General features: G+C 31.6%; 3 protein-coding genes across 4 annotated transcripts; 1 reads left to right on the top strand and 2 right to left on the bottom strand.

Annotated features, from left to right (window-relative positions):
• The first annotated feature begins 4,838 nt into the window (after positions 1 to 4,838).
• LOC25492545 (ras-related protein Rab11C) lies at positions 4,839 to 7,132 on the top strand. Its single transcript, XM_013600707.3, has 3 exons — positions 4,839 to 5,070; positions 5,191 to 5,384; positions 6,233 to 7,132. The coding sequence occupies exons 2-3, from the start codon at positions 5,220 to 5,222 to the stop codon at positions 6,713 to 6,715; spliced, it is 648 nt and encodes a 215-aa protein (XP_013456161.1). The 5' UTR covers positions 4,839 to 5,070; positions 5,191 to 5,219; the 3' UTR covers positions 6,716 to 7,132.
• A 640-nt stretch (positions 7,133 to 7,772) lies between these two features.
• LOC25492544 (metal tolerance protein B) lies at positions 7,773 to 10,642 on the bottom strand. 2 transcript variants are annotated; one of them, XM_024781238.2, is made up of 3 exons: positions 10,185 to 10,642; positions 8,623 to 9,810; positions 7,773 to 8,522 (listed from the first exon to the last, which is right to left on the bottom strand). In XM_024781238.2, exon 2 carries the CDS (start codon positions 9,806 to 9,808, stop codon positions 8,624 to 8,626), a length of 1,185 nt encoding a protein of 394 aa, XP_024637006.1. In that variant the 5' UTR covers positions 9,809 to 9,810; positions 10,185 to 10,642; the 3' UTR covers positions 7,773 to 8,522; position 8,623. The 2 variants fall into 2 exon arrangements, with proteins under 2 accessions (XP_024637006.1, XP_013456160.1); XM_013600706.3 differs by lacking the exon at positions 7,773 to 8,522 and having other exon boundaries at positions 8,599 to 9,810.
• A 2,095-nt stretch (positions 10,643 to 12,737) lies between these two features.
• LOC25492543 (tropinone reductase homolog At1g07440) lies at positions 12,738 to 15,583 on the bottom strand. The gene is made up of 5 exons (XM_013600705.3): positions 15,401 to 15,583; positions 14,201 to 14,408; positions 13,857 to 14,073; positions 13,651 to 13,757; positions 12,738 to 13,289 (listed from the first exon to the last, which is right to left on the bottom strand). The coding sequence occupies exons 1-5, from the start codon at positions 15,487 to 15,489 to the stop codon at positions 13,107 to 13,109; spliced, it is 804 nt and encodes a 267-aa protein (XP_013456159.1). The 5' UTR covers positions 15,490 to 15,583; the 3' UTR covers positions 12,738 to 13,106.
• Between the last annotated feature and the right edge of the window lie 1,544 nt (positions 15,584 to 17,127).

Below are 17,127 nucleotides of genomic sequence, written 5' to 3'. Positions count from 1 at the left end.
CTATGAGAATTGTTCTTCTCCCATTTAGAATTGTTATTTCTGTAAAAAAAACGTGAGTTAACTCACACATGTGCACTTTTAACGTGACTTAACTCACGTAGATGCATTTTTCAACGTGAGTTAATTTACGTTGGACGAGAATGAGCACAAACAGTTGGGAGAAGATCAATTCACTTTGTTAGTTTGTTCTAAAAGAAACATTCTATACCTGAAACAACCAACATTCTGTGTGAAATAAAAAAAATCTACGATGCAAAAAATAAATAAACTATTTCTTTTAAGAGAATAAATAAAATATTGAACAACTAGTTATGGAAAAAAAAAATTGACAACTACTCTATCTGATCGAGTCAATAACTATTTCTTTATGATGATGATGACAAGTTTATATATATATATATATATATATATATATATATATATATATATATATATATATATATATATATATATATATATATATTGTCAAAAACAAAAAAGTCTATAGTATTTTTATTTTTTTTTGAGGAAAAAGTCTATAGTATATAACTACTAAATGCTTGGTCTTTTTATATATGATGAGAAAATGCTTGGTCTTTGAACATTTATCAAGTTGATTAGTATATGTTTGATTTTACCGTTCCATAAAAAAACTCACGTTGCAAAGTTTTCAACGTCTTTTTTCAATGTAAAAGCCAAACTCTTTAAATTGTGAGTAACCAAAAAAATAAAACTCTTTAAATTGAACCTTCACAATTTTTATGTATGATGCTATTAGCCACATGTCCAAACATCATATTAGTTTATTATTATGTGGTCTAATCATATCAACGTTAATGCATTTGATCTCATCAAAAATTTACAATTAAACTTGTTTGGACGAAAAGAGTAATATGATGTTTGACCTTTGAGAAGTTATTGTGTTGCACCTCATCCACCCTTCAATACAATTGGATAAAAATAAATTTATGATCTTTTTATACATTTTTCGATATATCTTAGAACGCGTTGACTTGTATACTTAAAACTACTAATCAAACAAGATCTTTTTTTTTTTTTGAACACTAATCAAACAAGATCTAAACACTAATAGTGTGAAGATTGTCCCCGCAATTGTCTAGTCAAAAGCACAAGGGAGGGGTTGGGACATGACTCTTGAGTGTATGCATGTAAATGGATATCCACAAGCATAAATAATATGATATGCGTGTGTGTCCTATTGAATAAATATGATATACATGTCCGCTCTATATTCGTATTAGTATCCTCTAAGTGAGTAATTCATGGATTTTGAAGCATCCACATGTATTATTCTTCTAAATGATTGTTTTAAAAAATATATATAATTACCTAAAATTTCACAATGAAAATTCATCATATTCATTTTCTTCTTTTTACTAAAATATAATAATATTCATACATTTTTTATTTTTTTTTTAAAAAAGTTCATCACATTCAGCAAAAGCATAAAAATTCATTTCATCCTTCAAAAAAAAAAATCATTTCAAGCTACTGAAATAACAAAGTTCATTGGGTCAACAACCCACAATCAACAAAAGCATACACAAAGTTGATCACATTTAACAAAAACAAAGTTTTTTAATTCAACAAAAAGCTCATTTGATAAGGGATAATGCACAATTTGTGCTGGGGTCAGGGTTCGAACCCCGGACACCCCACTTGTTTCTTTTTAGGGTTATTGAATAATTAAGGTATATGGGCAATAAACAAAAACAAAGTTCTTTAATTCGACAAAAACATTTATTCTATGAACTTGAAAAAAGAATCTTATCTTATATTTAGGACCCGAGCGAGTATTTAAGTAAAAATATTTATGTAATTTTCTTAGTTGGTAAAAAAAAACAAGTATGAATCATCCATATCCATAAAATAACAAGTGATTGAAATATCAATTTATTTTTTCTGTGGATATTCATTAAGGCATGAGCACCATGCCCGTGACAGATTTTATCTGTGGATATCGGTGGGTACGAATTTTTTCACCATTCATACTAGAGTCGTCGAGTTGAAACTTAAGCTTATCAATGGGCTAGCCTTTAAAAATATTAATTTTTCATCATTCACATCTCATAAAAATAATAACACTTGCATGTAACCATCATAAATTTTAACAAGAGGATCAATTATGAGGTATTGCATCATAAGGTTGGTTGTACATTTTTTTTTACAAAGTAAATTTAGGATGAGGAGATGATGACCCAATTCAAGGCAAGGAAGATCTTACACGTGTATTTACCTTTGCCTTCCTCCAAAACCACTTACAAAACTCAAACTCGTGACTTTTGGGTCCAAAGCCTTTTGTTTTACCATAAAACCAGAGCATTGGAGTTAAGGTTGATCAAAAGTTAAAAAACAATGTAATTATATTATATCAGCGACATTCATAAACCATCTATTTTTTAAATTGATCAGGTGGATCCACCTATTATAGTGAACAATAAACATATATAGAACGCATAGATCGATCAACATACACTCTAGGGGGCTCTGAAACGAAGCATAAGCACCCTAAGGGGGCTCTGAAAGCTCAGGCGAAAGCATCCAAAGACATATACAAAAATTGTGAACCAACAAGATGCAATAATTTTTAAAGAAAAGAACGTTAAATAATTACCTCGCCTTGTCCCAAGACTCGTGCTTGGGAGGCTGTGGACCGTCAATATCTTCATAAAGACCTAGAAGCCCTCCCGAAGGGTCTAAGGACCCTCCTCGAGGCCTCAACACCCTTCTAAAGGGCTCCAAGGCCAAGGGCGCCGCCTCAGTCAGCTTCTAGAAGCCTATAGAGCTCGGCATAAAGACCTAAATACCCTCATTACTTACAACTAAAGTCACGATAAATCAGGCCCATATAGGGCTATAAATACCACCCTTGAGAGCCTTCTCAAGGCATGACCAATACAATACTAAACCCTAATATCGATTGTTGTACTTTTGCAAGTACATCTAGTTTTTAACAAGTTAGACAAGATAAACTATTTTAGGTGGTCTAGTTCAAGACTTCAAATGACAAGCTTAAATTAGATGGTTAAACGAATTGGTTGAACGAACTCAATCCATTTTACCACCTCTGCTTACGGAGTATAAATTAACTCGTTATTAACTTCATTTAACGACCTTATTTTAAAACCACCATGAAAAAATTTTCTTTATAAAAAGTGACAAAAACCATTAAAACTCACTTAGAATTGCGAGACACCATATTCGAATCTAAATAAATGGATTCCACTTGAAATTGTTGACATTGTCTTGGGTATTGATTTGTAATTTATTTATTCTCTTGGCTTCATTGTTATTGAAACATGTTGTAAACTATCTTTGCATTCTACTTTAGTACACCTTGTTATAGTCAGAATGTGTATTCAGTAATACAGTTTCATTTTCGCTTCTTCGAAAAAAGAATGCACTTTCAAGTGTATAAGTGAGGTATCTAGGGATTTCTTCAAAAAAGAAAGTGAGGTATGTAGGGTTCGAACTTTCATCCCTCCATATAATGATGTATTGACGCCGTCAAATGAGTTATAACAATGGCTTAAATATGCAATCCGTCCCTATAATTTGGACGCGTTTATTTTCGTCCTTGTAAAAAAAAAAAAAATTAAAAACATCCCTGCAAAAATTTTTTTGTTTCAAAAAGGTCCCTGACCCCACTTTTTTGCTGACATGGGATGGCTTTGGCCACGTGGCAGTTGCTGAATGTGCAACTTTTGCCACGTGGCCCTAACGTGGCAATCCACGTAATTTTTATTTTATTTTTAAATCTGAATTATTTTTTAAAATTAAAAAAACGGAAAATAAATTAAAAAATCATAAAAAATTTCAATTTTTTTTTTTTTTAAATATGAAGAAAAAATTGGAAATTAGTATTTTTAAAATCTAGAAATAAATTTTTGAAAAATAAAATTAAAAATTATTTAATCTCAAAATTTATAACTTTTGTAAATATAATTTAATTTTTAGAATTAAAAAAAAAAGAATTTTCGAAAATTTTATTTTCAGTTTTTTTTTACTTTTTTATGATTTTCAAATTTAAAGAAATGAATTTTCAGAATTTTGAAAAAAAATAATTTTTTAACTAAAAATCGAAAATTTAATTTTCAGATTTTTTTTATGATTTTTAATTTTTTAATTTAAAAAAATGAATTTTCAGAATTTTGAAGAAAAGAAAATTAATTAAAAATAAAAAAAATTAATTTTCAGTTTTTTTTTTCTGATTTTTTAATTTTTTGATGATTTTTATATTTATTTTCAGATTTTTTAATTTAAAAAATGAATTTTTAGAATTTTAAAAAAAAATTAATTATGTGGCATGCCACGTCAGCGCCACGTGGCAAAAGTTGCACAATCAGCAACTGCCACGTGGCCAAAACCATGCCACTTCAACTTAATAGTTGGGCCAGTGACTTTTTTAAAACAATTTTTTTTTTGCAGAGATGTTTTTAATTCTTTTTTTTATAAGGACGAAAATCAAAACGCGTTTGCATATTTAAGCCTATAACAATACATTGTTCATACCAACTGAACAATGATGAAAGAACAACTATAAGTTTGTTATTTTAAATATTCAATATTAATATACACAGTTAATGATTAATTAATTTAAAACGATATGAAAAGAGGAAAGGAACAAAAGTGGCCAACAAAGAAAAGCGTGTAAAATCTCTGGCAATTGACACCTTGTACTTCATTCACCCACCATCCAGCTTGCCAATGCCTACACAGTCACCTTCATCTTCTTTGTCCTATACTCCAATACGACACCGTTTTTCAACAATATAAAAACATATGAAATAAAAAATAAATGAATTAATTAAAGACATTAATGAAATGAATTAAATAATACGTTATTTAATCGCCGTTGTAAGTGTTTTCTCAATCATCGATATTTCCGTTTTCTCCAATTGGCCATTTCTTTCCACCCCTCTCTGAAAAAACCTCCACCTTCTACCTCTTCTTCTTCCTTTCTCTACGGTTCGTTTTTTACCCGAACCGTTTCAAATCACACTCTCACAGAAAACTTAATCAAACTAACCGCTGAAGAAAATTCACCAAATCAATTCAACTCTTCTCACGGTAACTTCTTTTCCTTTCGGATTCAGTTATTAGATCTATTTCTTCATTTTCTTTGTTTTGATTTGCGATTTTGATGGTGTGAATTTGGATCTGAATGAATTTTGTGATTGGATCTGATAGGTTGTTAGAGATCGGAGAGGAGAAGATCTATGGCGCATAGGGTGGATCATGAGTATGATTACTTGTTCAAGATCGTTTTGATCGGGGATTCTGGTGTTGGTAAATCCAACATTCTCTCTAGGTTTACTAGAAATGAGTTTTGTTTGGAGTCTAAATCTACTATTGGTGTTGAATTCGCCACCAGAACCCTTCAGGTACTTCCATTTTTTTGTGTGTTGAATTTCGATAGCTTCGTTGTTAATGCATATATTTGTAACGTGTATCTTTTTCCAATTCATCCTTGTAATATTTCTAATTTTCCAAGTTATTTAAACATTATTTTTTTCTTTCATTTTTGATTGATTAGAATTTTGCAAATTGCGACTAATTTGCTATAGTTGAATGATTTTAGCTTCAATTGCTGTGATCAAGTGCAAAGAACTAATTCATGTTCATTGAAAAAAGTATATTGATTGATGTCTAAGCTTGACTTGTTGTAAGTTAATATAGATATATAGTTTGCAAATGTAAACTCATCTTGTGTGTTTAAGCATATCAGTAACCAAATATTCTGAATTCAGAACCCCGAAGGGTTGGTTTAGTGAAGCATGACAATGTTTGTATGCAACATGTTGCCTGTTCAAGTTTTCTCTAGTCCCTTTGGGGGCGAAGGTGAATGTAATTTTATTGGTAAATACCCTGAAGGTCTTTATCTTAGCAAAAAGCCCCAAAAAAATTACATTCACCTCGCCCCCTAAAAGGGACTAGCGAAAACTATTCCATTCCACTTCAGTACACTATATATCACCATTCCAAAGGTGTTCTTTGGAGTAGTGCAATCTCCTCACATTTTTTCCATTTTAAAAAAATATTACGAACTCATTGACCTCTGTTGTTAAAATTTAAAACAAATGTTATGATATGATGTATATTGAGATTTGAGAGTAGATTTTCTATTGCTTGTGTTGGAAGTTTTTTTAATATGCTGCTGTGCAGAGATATCTATGAATCCTTGTTTGTATTACAATGTTACCAATGGTTGTTTCTTTGTATTCCTCCACAGGTAGAGGGAAAGACTGTAAAGGCACAGATCTGGGACACAGCAGGTCAGGAGCGGTACCGTGCCATTACTAGTGCCTATTACAGAGGAGCTGTTGGTGCTCTCCTTGTATATGACATTACCAAGAGGCAAACCTTTGACAATGTCAACCGGTGGCTGCGTGAATTAAGGGACCATGCGGATTCTAACATAGTGATCATGATGGCAGGAAATAAGTCTGATTTGAACCATCTTAGAGCTGTTTCAGAGGATGACGGTCAAGCATTGGCAGAGAAGGAGGGTCTCTCTTTTCTCGAGACATCTGCATTGGAAGCAACCAACATTGAGAAGGCATTCCAAACCATATTGACAGAGATTTATCATATTGTAAGCAAAAAAGCACTTGCAGCTCAGGAAGCAGCTGGTACCTCACTTCCTGGCCAAGGAACCACCATCAATGTTGCAGATTCATCTGCCAATACAAAGAGAGGCTGCTGTTCGACTTAATGTGACATTTTCAGATAAATCGTTACTAGCAGATAGTATTTTTTCCCCCAATTCTGATTTTGCTCCTTTCTCTTTTTATTTTTCCTTCTTTATGGGTGAGAGATAAACATGTAGATTACATTTTACTTTGTTGAGTTGCGATGAGGAAGCTTGTGAAAGATTCAAAACTAGTTGTTGCTAGTTTCTTTGGTTATCTCTTCCTTGATGTGATAGTTTCTTTTGAATTGATGTAATATTGGATCTGACAGATATTTGATGATATAGCGTTGGTTAATGAGAATCTGACGTTTCAGGGAGGTTTTGTAAGATTAAAACTGCATTCGGTGTTTGTTTATTAAATTGTTACAAGGTTACTTGAGATGTTTTCACCGAATGTATGATAATCCCCTTTGGAATGGAATATATATATTTTTGGTACGTGCAATATCTTTTTTTACTGTACTCAATAAGACTAATTATATGGTGCACAAATAAGGTAGTGTTGTACAATGCGCAATTGTTTTCAACCATTCATCATATCTCACTTGAACCAATTGTGGAACTTATGGATTCAATGGTTGAAACAAATTTGTGTTGGTACACAGCATGCCTAGCTCACTACAGCACCACAGAATTAGTCCATAAATAAACTCACAAATGCATTGGCTACTTTTCAAGGTGTTAAATAGTTGAATTTTAAATAGAACAAGAGAAATAGCAAAACCAAATACTATTTGCATTTTAAAGGGAATAAGAAATATGTCGTTGATTGAACATGTCTTAGTGTGTGTTTGGTTCTGAGGTGTGCAGAATTGATTCTGACAGAATTGATTCTGAAAGAATTGATTCTGACAGAATTGATTTATGTTTGGATGCAATAATGCAGAATTGATTAAACAGAATGATTGTTGTTTGGATAGTTTTGATCAAAATTACTTTTGAATGTATAATTACCAAAATAGACATAGTTAAATACAAATAAATAGAAATTACTAAATTAAGATAATTAAGTGCAATATAGTCCTAAAATATAAGGTATTACAATACTAACATCATGAAAATAAAAATTACAAATAGATAATAGAATTTAAAGTGCAATAGAGTATTAAAATATTATTACAAAACTAACATAATGTGTATTATAGTACTAAAATATTGATATAATAATTTAAAGTACAATACTAATTATTTTGCCTGTGCTCAATAATTTCATTGCGGATTATGTTTCGAACGCGATCCATCTCTGACGACGAAACTACATTTAAAACTTGTGATTGATCCAAGTTAGATCCAAGTTGATCGGTTGGAGAAGGGTTAGAAAAATTAATGAGGGCAGGGATGGAATTAATAGAATTGAGGGTGTAGAATTGATTCTAGGAAAGTAAGAAGCTAGGAATTGTAGCTTCAACTAGAATTGCTTTTGGAGGATAAAAGCTATTTTGAAAAGCCAAACCAAACATGTTAAATATTGCATAATTGCTTTTGAAATGCTCCAGAATTGATTCTGGCTTTGCAAAAGCCAAACCAAACAGAGGCTTATAAAATTAGTTGGGACCTTGAAACATGTGCATTTTCAAGTACTGGTATTTCTGTTGTTTAAAGTCAAAATAGAATAGAATAAAGCACATCTTGTGAATCTATATGAGTATGCGTCACACAAATACAAGTGCTGATTGACTTACTAATTTCAGCCTTACTATAGATTCTTGGGATTTTGGAGACCTTTCTTAACGAGCTCAATAGTCTCCTCTTTGATGATATTTTCGGGGCTTGCATGTCTAGGAATGTTCGTTTAGTTGTTCAGTTTTTTTCCTCGTGGGCTTTTGCCCTTACCAAAAAAGAAAAAAGCACGTCTTGTGAATCTATATGAGTATGGGTCACACAAATAATTAATAAAGCGAGAATAATGGAGCAGAAAAGAATATAACCTTACTCAATTTGTATGGTTACATGTTGTATTTGATAAGTGTTTTCACAATATTGTTTAATCACAGAAAGTAATTCAATGGAATTTATGCCAGGTTCAGCCACTACATGACAAGATAGAAACAGTTTTCCAACTGTTATAGCCCAAACATGCAAATCATGAACCTCCTGCACTCCCTTGATACATCTAAGACCATTTTCCAGCTGAATGACATTAATCTCACTTGGCGTTCTCTCCATTAGAATTCCAAAAATATTCCTAAGCATTGGTAGAGTAGTACTTAAGGATAAAACAGAGAATATTAGAGTACATAAAAGATCAACGATAAACCATTCTGGTTTAGCCCATATTACTCCTCCAGCAATCATCACTCCAAAAGATTGAATCATATCAGTCATCACATGCAAATAAGCCCCTTGGATATTTATATTCAAAACATTAGTATTCTTCTTACCATTTGAAAGCATGGTAAGGTTCTCCTCATCAGTTATTTTAGGTAGTTCCTCCATCCCATGATCATGATCCGAGTCTCCATGGCATTGATGATGACTCTGATCATGACCATGTTGATGATGATGATGACTGTGATCATGATTGTGCCCGTGATGATGACCATGACCCGAGTGTCCAAAACCATGATGATGATCATGACCAAGCCATAAAACCATGATACAGTTAAGAACAAACCCAAATGTGGCAATTGCAAACATGAGCTTTCCATTCACTCTATTATTTTTATAAACAAGTCTACCAAATGCTTCATATATCAAAAAACCAGATATGAACCAAATTAACTGAACAGATATAAGAGCACCTAAAACCTCAAGTCGATTATACCCGAAAGATTGATGAGGCGTTGCCTCCCAACCCGAAGCCCACACTGCAAATAGAGAGATTGCAAATCCACCAATATCAGAAAGCAAATGTGCAGCATCACTAATAACAGATAAGCTGTGAGCTTTCAAACCCCCAACAAATTCAACAATCATAACAATAGCATAGAAAACTATTAGTAAAGAAAGTTTCTTCGCGGACTCATTCGACGCTCCAACACTCTTTTCCTTCGAAGAAAAACGACAAACAGAATTTTTGCGCGAGGAAAGTGACAATGTTGTCATAGGTATTCCAGTTTCCTCTATTGATCTTGCATCTGAGATAGGCGCTTTCTCGTGTTCCATTTGCTTCATGCCTATAAAAACAAATAAACCATTCAGAAAAGTCATCTCCTAGGAACATTTAAAATTATGTATCAGATGGAGACACAATCAAAGGTTTGGTGAATTGTGCACATTTGAAAATTTCAATTCAAAGTAAAACAAGGTGTGTTAAATTAACATAAACTAAAAACAACAAAAAAGACATTTAAGTCAATACAGGTAGGTTAAGCACAAACTTGAATACCTCCAAATTCAAATTGAAGAAATGTACATACAATAAACATAAAATTCCAAGGTTTATTAATTTATTGTCACAGTTGGTAAAGTAAAGAAAAACATAGAGAGATTCAAATTTCAAACTTAAGAATTAATAACATAAATTAAAAATAAAAATAAAGAATTGTACCAGCAAAAGAGAAGAATACAACGTGTAGAACCCAGAAGACAGAAATTGAATTGAGAATGGTTGAAGGTTAGAATTGATATCGATGAAGTTGGAACGATGTAGTTGTGAAAAGGTGGAAAATAAATAATAAATAATTAAAAAAGAATATTATGGGGAAGACGCAATTGAGACATTGGTTTTTCGGCATCGCCGTATTTTGTCCTTTTGCACATACATCGGCAGAGTGTTAGCACCAATCACCTAAATTACAGACAAAGACAATTATGTTTGTGTTTTTTTTTTGGAAAGAAATATGTTTGTGTTCTTATATGGGTTTGCAGAGACCCTTTCTCTGGAAATGGAATCCGATTTGAGACAAAAAAAAATAATATATCGATTTCCGTCAGAAATTAGGGGAAGAATAAAAGAGCTTCTAGTTTTTCTGGTACAACAATTTTCAGGTTTAACTAACATGATCCGGATTCCATGTATTAATATATAAACGTATAGGGATTCTTTCAGAAAGAAAAAAAAAAACAAAGGATAAACGTATAGGGGTATTATTAACTGAAATTATCTTCGGCATTATTTGGAGATCCAACGGTTTAAATTAAAAATTAACTCAGTTTTTTTATTAAAAAATAGAAAAAATTGATTACATCGGTTTGTTTGTTGATTTAAGTTCAATGGATGAGATTGATTAGTGTTTAACGTAATCGCTAATTTTCGGTGTGTATGAGTATCAAATTAAGATCATCAAAATTTAAAATAGTGGGAATATTGTGTTATAAACTAATTTACGATTTACATCATATATTCCTTTTGAAAAAACGATTTACATCATATATTATCAAAATAAATGGTGCATACATTAAATAGTACAATCACATTTAAAATATAACAATTATTTGAGATAGTGTGAGGTTGAGTATCAGAAGGTGAGGAGCAACCGTGCATGAAATCAATCCTAGGTGATCTTCAAAATAGAAAGTGAGTAGTGAGGAGGTGAGAGAGTCGTGTGCCAGAGAGATGAGTCTGAGTGAGTATGTAAAATAATATTAAAAAATCATTTATCCTCAAATGAAATTTGGGAGGGTAACCAAGACACGATCCAAGCTTAAGTTGCGTCATTGTCACTTCTCTAATTTATTTTACCAGATCAAACCTGAACCATTATAATTGGATTGAGATGGGTTGTAAGACCGAATCAAGATTCCCACGTCTCAATTTAACTTATCCTTATTGTGAGATGATCTTTTACTAGCTATCTCTAATCGATAGCATAATGAAATATTCATCTAAGATCACTTTAGTGATTTTCTTCTTCCCTAAGTTAGGATTCACCATTTATAATATGCTGACCAATTTGTGAAACTATGTTTCTTAGAGATCAGAATCTATTGTTTTATCAATATTATACGTAGTTATTACTTACATAGAAATAAATATATAAAATGAAATATTAAATAATTAAGGCTACCGTTAGGAAAAAGCAAATAACTGTATCAATAGTAGAAAATTGATAGATTGTCTTATTATAGTTTGTCTAACATGTGCAACATTACACATGTTAAAACAATTAATAGTAAGCATTTTTTCTTTAAAAACAACAATTATTTTACTCAAAAGTTTTAGATTTAATATTAAATGTACAAATTTCAATACAAAATTTATATTTTAAACTTCTTAACTTCTTGTTAAATGTAAACAATAATTCTTTTCCCAAATTGGTTTGATCAGAGAAGATAGTAATAGAGATATATCATTCCAAATTTCATCAACTGCTTACCTAAAAAATAAAGAGAGCTTTTGTACAAGTAATCCGCAAAGTAGCACTATGCAACTAATAGAGTACAAATTCCCATGAGCTTTTTTCCAAATTGTTTTCTTTGTTGTTGATATTTCCTATATTGGTTTCATGGTTTGTTTGGAATAATGGAGATCCTATCTTTAGATAAAATATGGTACCACTAATAGAATCTAAAAGTAGCACACCCTATGCAATAATCCTCACCATCAAGCCATCAACCACTAACGATGGCAAGAATCCACGACCACAACCAATACCACAAAAATCATCAGATTCTTATATGCATCTATTTACCATTAGTTTGTTATCGTCTTGCAATCGGAAGGTTGATTCTTCCTTTAATCTATCATCAGAGAAACAATCATTTGTCCATTTCTCACCTCATATTTGTTGAATAAAATCAATCATAAAGATAATACCTATTTATAAAACGGATATATACTTTACATTTTACAAGTTGATTTTATAAAAATGAATTAGACTCTATGATACACGAGTACAAGTTACGATTAATTTAAAAAATCAATACACGATTAAACCTCAAATTTCACTCGCAACTAAGCAATGAGGAAACTTGGAGTATCACACAAGTATTGAATACCTAGTACCTGGTACAAGTACTTCACCTTTTTACAAATGGAAAATGCTACTTATCATGAAAATTCTTTTCACGACAACATCCCGATGGTACAATTTTAATATCTTTCTACACCATTTTATTTCCAACCACCCATGTATTTTAATTAAAGGCCTAGATCAAACGGTTCAAAATCATTCGCGATGTTCTCGGCATGTTTTCTTTCGCGATCAATAGCATTACTGTTTACAAATACACATACTTCAATATGGTATCTCAAGTGTCTCCATATCAAATCTTTTTCTAGAAAGAAGAAATGTCTCCAAATCAGGTAAGCAACACTCCCACATGAAATTTGGATCTGGTCTCTAGTCTCCCACATAGATTACAAGTAGTGAGTTTGAATAATTAACTCAATTGAACATTTATCTATAAACTTTTCTGAAAAACTCATTGAAGTAAAATGAAAACACGACTTATGTGTACGTGTAATAATAACCATCAACATTATTTTTTTGTGTCATCAGCTTCAAAATATAAGCTTTTCAAGCCTAGCTTATTGTAGAAGGAGACAGTTGACAGTTAACCCGCCATCAATACAAATGGTCTGTCCTGTTATGAAAGAGGCTGCAGGTAAGCAGAGGAATGCCACCAAGGAAGACACCTCTTCTGGTTCTCCAATACGTCCAAGAGGGGTTCTTTCAATGAAAGCATCCAGAAGTTTTTCATCTTTTAAGTGCTGCAGAAAGGAAATAACTATGCATTAACATGCAACTCTTTTTTACATATTTATTGACTGAAATATGGCCTAAAAATTGAGTTTATAAGTAGGAGACAAGTCACGCAGTATTAGCCGATTTTCTAGGAGTTGGATGGATTAGACACAATCTAAATTTTTTGGTACCTGACTAATGAGTTGGGCTAGTCATCCCACAACGGACAAACTAGTTTTATAGAGTTAAGTTAAACGCGACTCAAAATTTTAAGAATTATATATCATCATATGATATTATTTTCTCAACAAATATGTACATGGCGTGATGTAACTAGAAAATTTTGAGTAAAATCATTATACTCAAACAACAAGTATAGAAAATTACTTCTGCAGCAAGAGGGGTTCTGATTGGCCCTGGTGCAACACAATTAGTCCTTATGTTGTCTTTAGCCCATTCACATGCCAAATTTTTTGTAAGCTGGATTATTGCTCCTGCATTGTCAATTACATATACATTTTAAAATTAAACATTTACAGACAAAAAAAAATTACAGTGTCAATTTTACTAAATTAAAACCATGAAATAGTTACCTTTTGCTGCACTATAGATAGTTCCTATATTTAGTGATGCTACACCACCAATGGAGGACATGAAAACGATGCTTGCATTGTTTGAAGCTTTGAGTAGTGGATGTGCAAGCTGGCTTATGTGAAAAGCAGATTCAAGATTGGTATTCACCAGAAATGAGAAATCTTGCTCAGTAAAATCTAGTGTTTGTTTTTGCATGTTTGTTCCCACATTGTTCACCTAAATTCCATAAATAAATAAATAAATAAATGTACACATAATGTAACAAACTATATAAATCCTATAAAAAGGTGCAAAGAAATAGTAACTTCAATTTCATGTAATTGGTATAGTAATTATTGCTCACAAGGATATTGAGTTTGCCATTGAACTCAGAAGAGACTCTAGCTATGAGATCCTCTCTTTGTGCACGAGATGCAACATCACAGACTGAACCAGTGATTTTGTATCCTTTTGTGACCCATTGATTTAAGCATTCATTGAGTTCAGCTTCGTTCCTAGCACAAGTGTGTACAGTGGCCCCTAGCTCTGCTAATTGCTCCACTATATCATATCTATAGTCATAGTTTAATTCACATAAATAATCAGTGAGAAAAATCATGATTCATAAATCTTATTAATATAAGACTATCATATTTAATTTGTTAAAATATTGTTCCATTGATTAATATTTATTATTAGTTAATATAAACATGTTTGACTTGCTTGCACAATTTTTTTCCAAACATGCATCTTGACTATTGACTAGGTGAATTAGACTATTGACAACTAGGTAATTAGCTTTGAGTTAATTTAGGATTAGTTATAGTTTAAAAAAAAAACAAGTATTAGTTATAATCAACTGTGATGGAGGACGCTCAGCCATGACAAGAGACTTGAGGTGGAAGACTCTGCTCAAGCCACCATATCAGACTTTGAGCAGCACTATCCAAGTCTATCTGAGAGCACTAAGGCATCGAGAAAGAAGAAGTAGGTGAATAAAGTGAAGCCTACTAGCTTTAACTCAGCCGGAATGAGGACCCGTGCCCAAAAGGGTACCTCAAAAGCTATCTTGGCAGATACATAATAGTTGGCTCAATTACAAAAGAATAACAGGGAATATCAATACTTTTGTTCAAATTTTCATAGAAATGGTAGTCTTGTAATAGTTGTTTGGCCAAGAATTGTCATAATATGACTAGTTTTTCAGTATAATGGTGGTCTTTGATACCTCTTTTCTAGATCTGATTTTTCTGTTCATAGGTTTTACACTTTGTGACTGAATTGGTTCAGGCCTCTTCTCTCATTTATATTTTAGGACTTTGATAAAAAAAAAAACTAACTATAAAATTTGGGTAGCTTCTTTCAGAAAAATAAAAGTATAATTTGGGTGGCTAGCTAAAAATTAAAATAGTAGTATATCTGTGACTAACTCAACTAATTTCATGATCTATGGTAGAGCTAAAAGATAAATTAATTTGCAACAAGAGAAATTAAGCAAAATAATGTGCACAAAAAAGTTCAATTAATCTGCCTAAAGAATAAGAGAAGAACAAAATATAACAACCCTATTCCTTTGGATCCACCAGTGACCAGAGCTGTCGTCCCCTTCAAAGACCACTTACTGCTTCTGCTACTTGTATTTCCCTCTGCCATTTCTCCTTATATTTGGTGTGATTCTACCTTCTGGTCTAAAGGGATTTATATATGCATGGGAGGAAAGTTCAGAGTTTGAATGTAGACTACGTAACCAAGTAGAAGTTTTCATGTGTTTTATCTTGTTTGTTTGACTAACTACTTTTTTTAGATGCATCCTCCTTGCCCCGTCTACAATATTAATGCCGTGTGTGTTTTGCATGTTAGTTTTGTGGTCTTGCTAACGGGTTGCATCGGTCAAAGAATCCACTAATAGAAACCTTGTTTTGAGTCTCCGTAAGCATAACTCAGTTGGTAGGGACGCATTGTTATATGTAGGGATCAGAGTTCGAACCTCAGATACCCCATTTATTTACTTTGAAAAAAGTGAATTATAGCCACACCAGATTACTTGACAAAAAAAAAAAAACCTTATCTTAAAAATATAAGCTTTTATTTTTGTCTCAACAATAATTATATTACTTTTTAATACAAATTTACTCATTTTAACACTTTAACGAATGTTTCAAAAACTCTTATTATCATTTTCCTTAGTTTTGGAGTGTTAAGGTAAAGTATGTACTTTCTTTATATATATAATTTTTTTTTTGAAATATTTCTTTATATATATATAATTTTGAAAAATGATATTATAATACGTTTATGTATCATGTTTTTTAATTTTTTAAAATATCAAATATATATTACAATATATTTAAATATAGTTAGCTCAACAAAATGTTTTCCTTTAAGTCACAAAATTTGACATCAACATTATATATACTAAAAAACAAAATTGTATATATTATTTCTAATTTTTATATTATTTTTTTCTCTATCATAGCGACGTCATACACATCTAAGTTATACTATTTCTAATTTTCTAGACAAACTTATCGTTAGATATTATGGAGAGAGAAGATAGTGACAATTATGCTAGACAAACTTATCATTACAAACTTATTATTTAATGAGAACCATTATTTTACTAAGTTATTAGTGTGATAATTAGTTGTGAGCCGGTAAGTGATCGTTACTATTATTATACCGTTAAGTGAGTAGAAATATTTTGAATTGATTAATGAGTGAGTTGAACCTATTAAGACATTAAGGGTTAAGCCCAATAGTGATGAGCCTATTTAAACCATAGTCTTTGAGAAAATTAGGTCACCTAGTATCATTTATTCATTTCATAAGAATTTTGAGAGAGGTAGAGAGAGAAAGTTCAAGAGAAAGAGCAAAAGGGTTAGAAGGGAGAAAGCTTGAACAACCAAGAGGTGATAGAGATTCTTGGCCATTTTTGCTACTTGATATGTACTTTGTCGAAAATGGTTCTTTAAAGCCGATTACCTTATAAATCTTTCGTGAATAGCTTTATATGATTAAATGAAGATATGTTAATGATTTTTAGGTGTTGAATATGATATTTATCATAAGGTTTTGTATTTTCTCCTTTACTTGGATTATAAGAACGTGTATGGAGTTGTTGAGATATAATATATAGTTGATGTTGATTAATGTATGTATATCAATTGATGTTGATGATTGTTGATAATTATGATGACAATGTGGTGATGACTCTTAATTGAATTATGACTTGATTGATTGAGTGGACGTAAATACTTGATAATGCAATTGTTGTTGAAGTCGATCAATATA

Source organism: Medicago truncatula, chromosome 4, assembly GCF_003473485.1.
Source record: "Medicago truncatula cultivar Jemalong A17 chromosome 4, MtrunA17r5.0-ANR, whole genome shotgun sequence".
Taxonomy (NCBI): domain Eukaryota; kingdom Viridiplantae; phylum Streptophyta; class Magnoliopsida; order Fabales; family Fabaceae; genus Medicago; species Medicago truncatula.
Note: the sequence above shows the minus strand (reverse complement) of the source record. Positions and strands in the feature narration are given on the sequence as shown.

Coding starts and splice junctions, on each gene's coding strand:
- LOC25492545 (XM_013600707.3), top strand. CDS start 5,220: ATGGCGCATAGGGTGGATCATGAGTATGATTACTTGTTCAAGATCGTT. Junction 5,385..6,232: donor TCGCCACCAGAACCCTTCAG/GTACTTCCATTT, acceptor ATTCCTCCACAG/GTAGAGGGAAAGACTGTAAA.
- LOC25492544 (XM_024781238.2), bottom strand. CDS start 9,808: ATGAAGCAAATGGAACACGAGAAAGCGCCTATCTCAGATGCAAGATCA.
- LOC25492543 (XM_013600705.3), bottom strand. CDS start 15,489: ATGGCAGAGGGAAATACAAGTAGCAGAAGCAGTAAGTGGTCTTTGAAG. Junction 14,409..15,400: donor GGTGGATCCAAAGGAATAGG/GTTGTTATATTT, acceptor CTATGACTATAG/ATATGATATAGTGGAGCAAT. Junction 13,290..13,650: donor GAACCCCTCTTGCTGCAGAA/GTAATTTTCTAT, acceptor TCCTTTCTGCAG/CACTTAAAAGATGAAAAACT.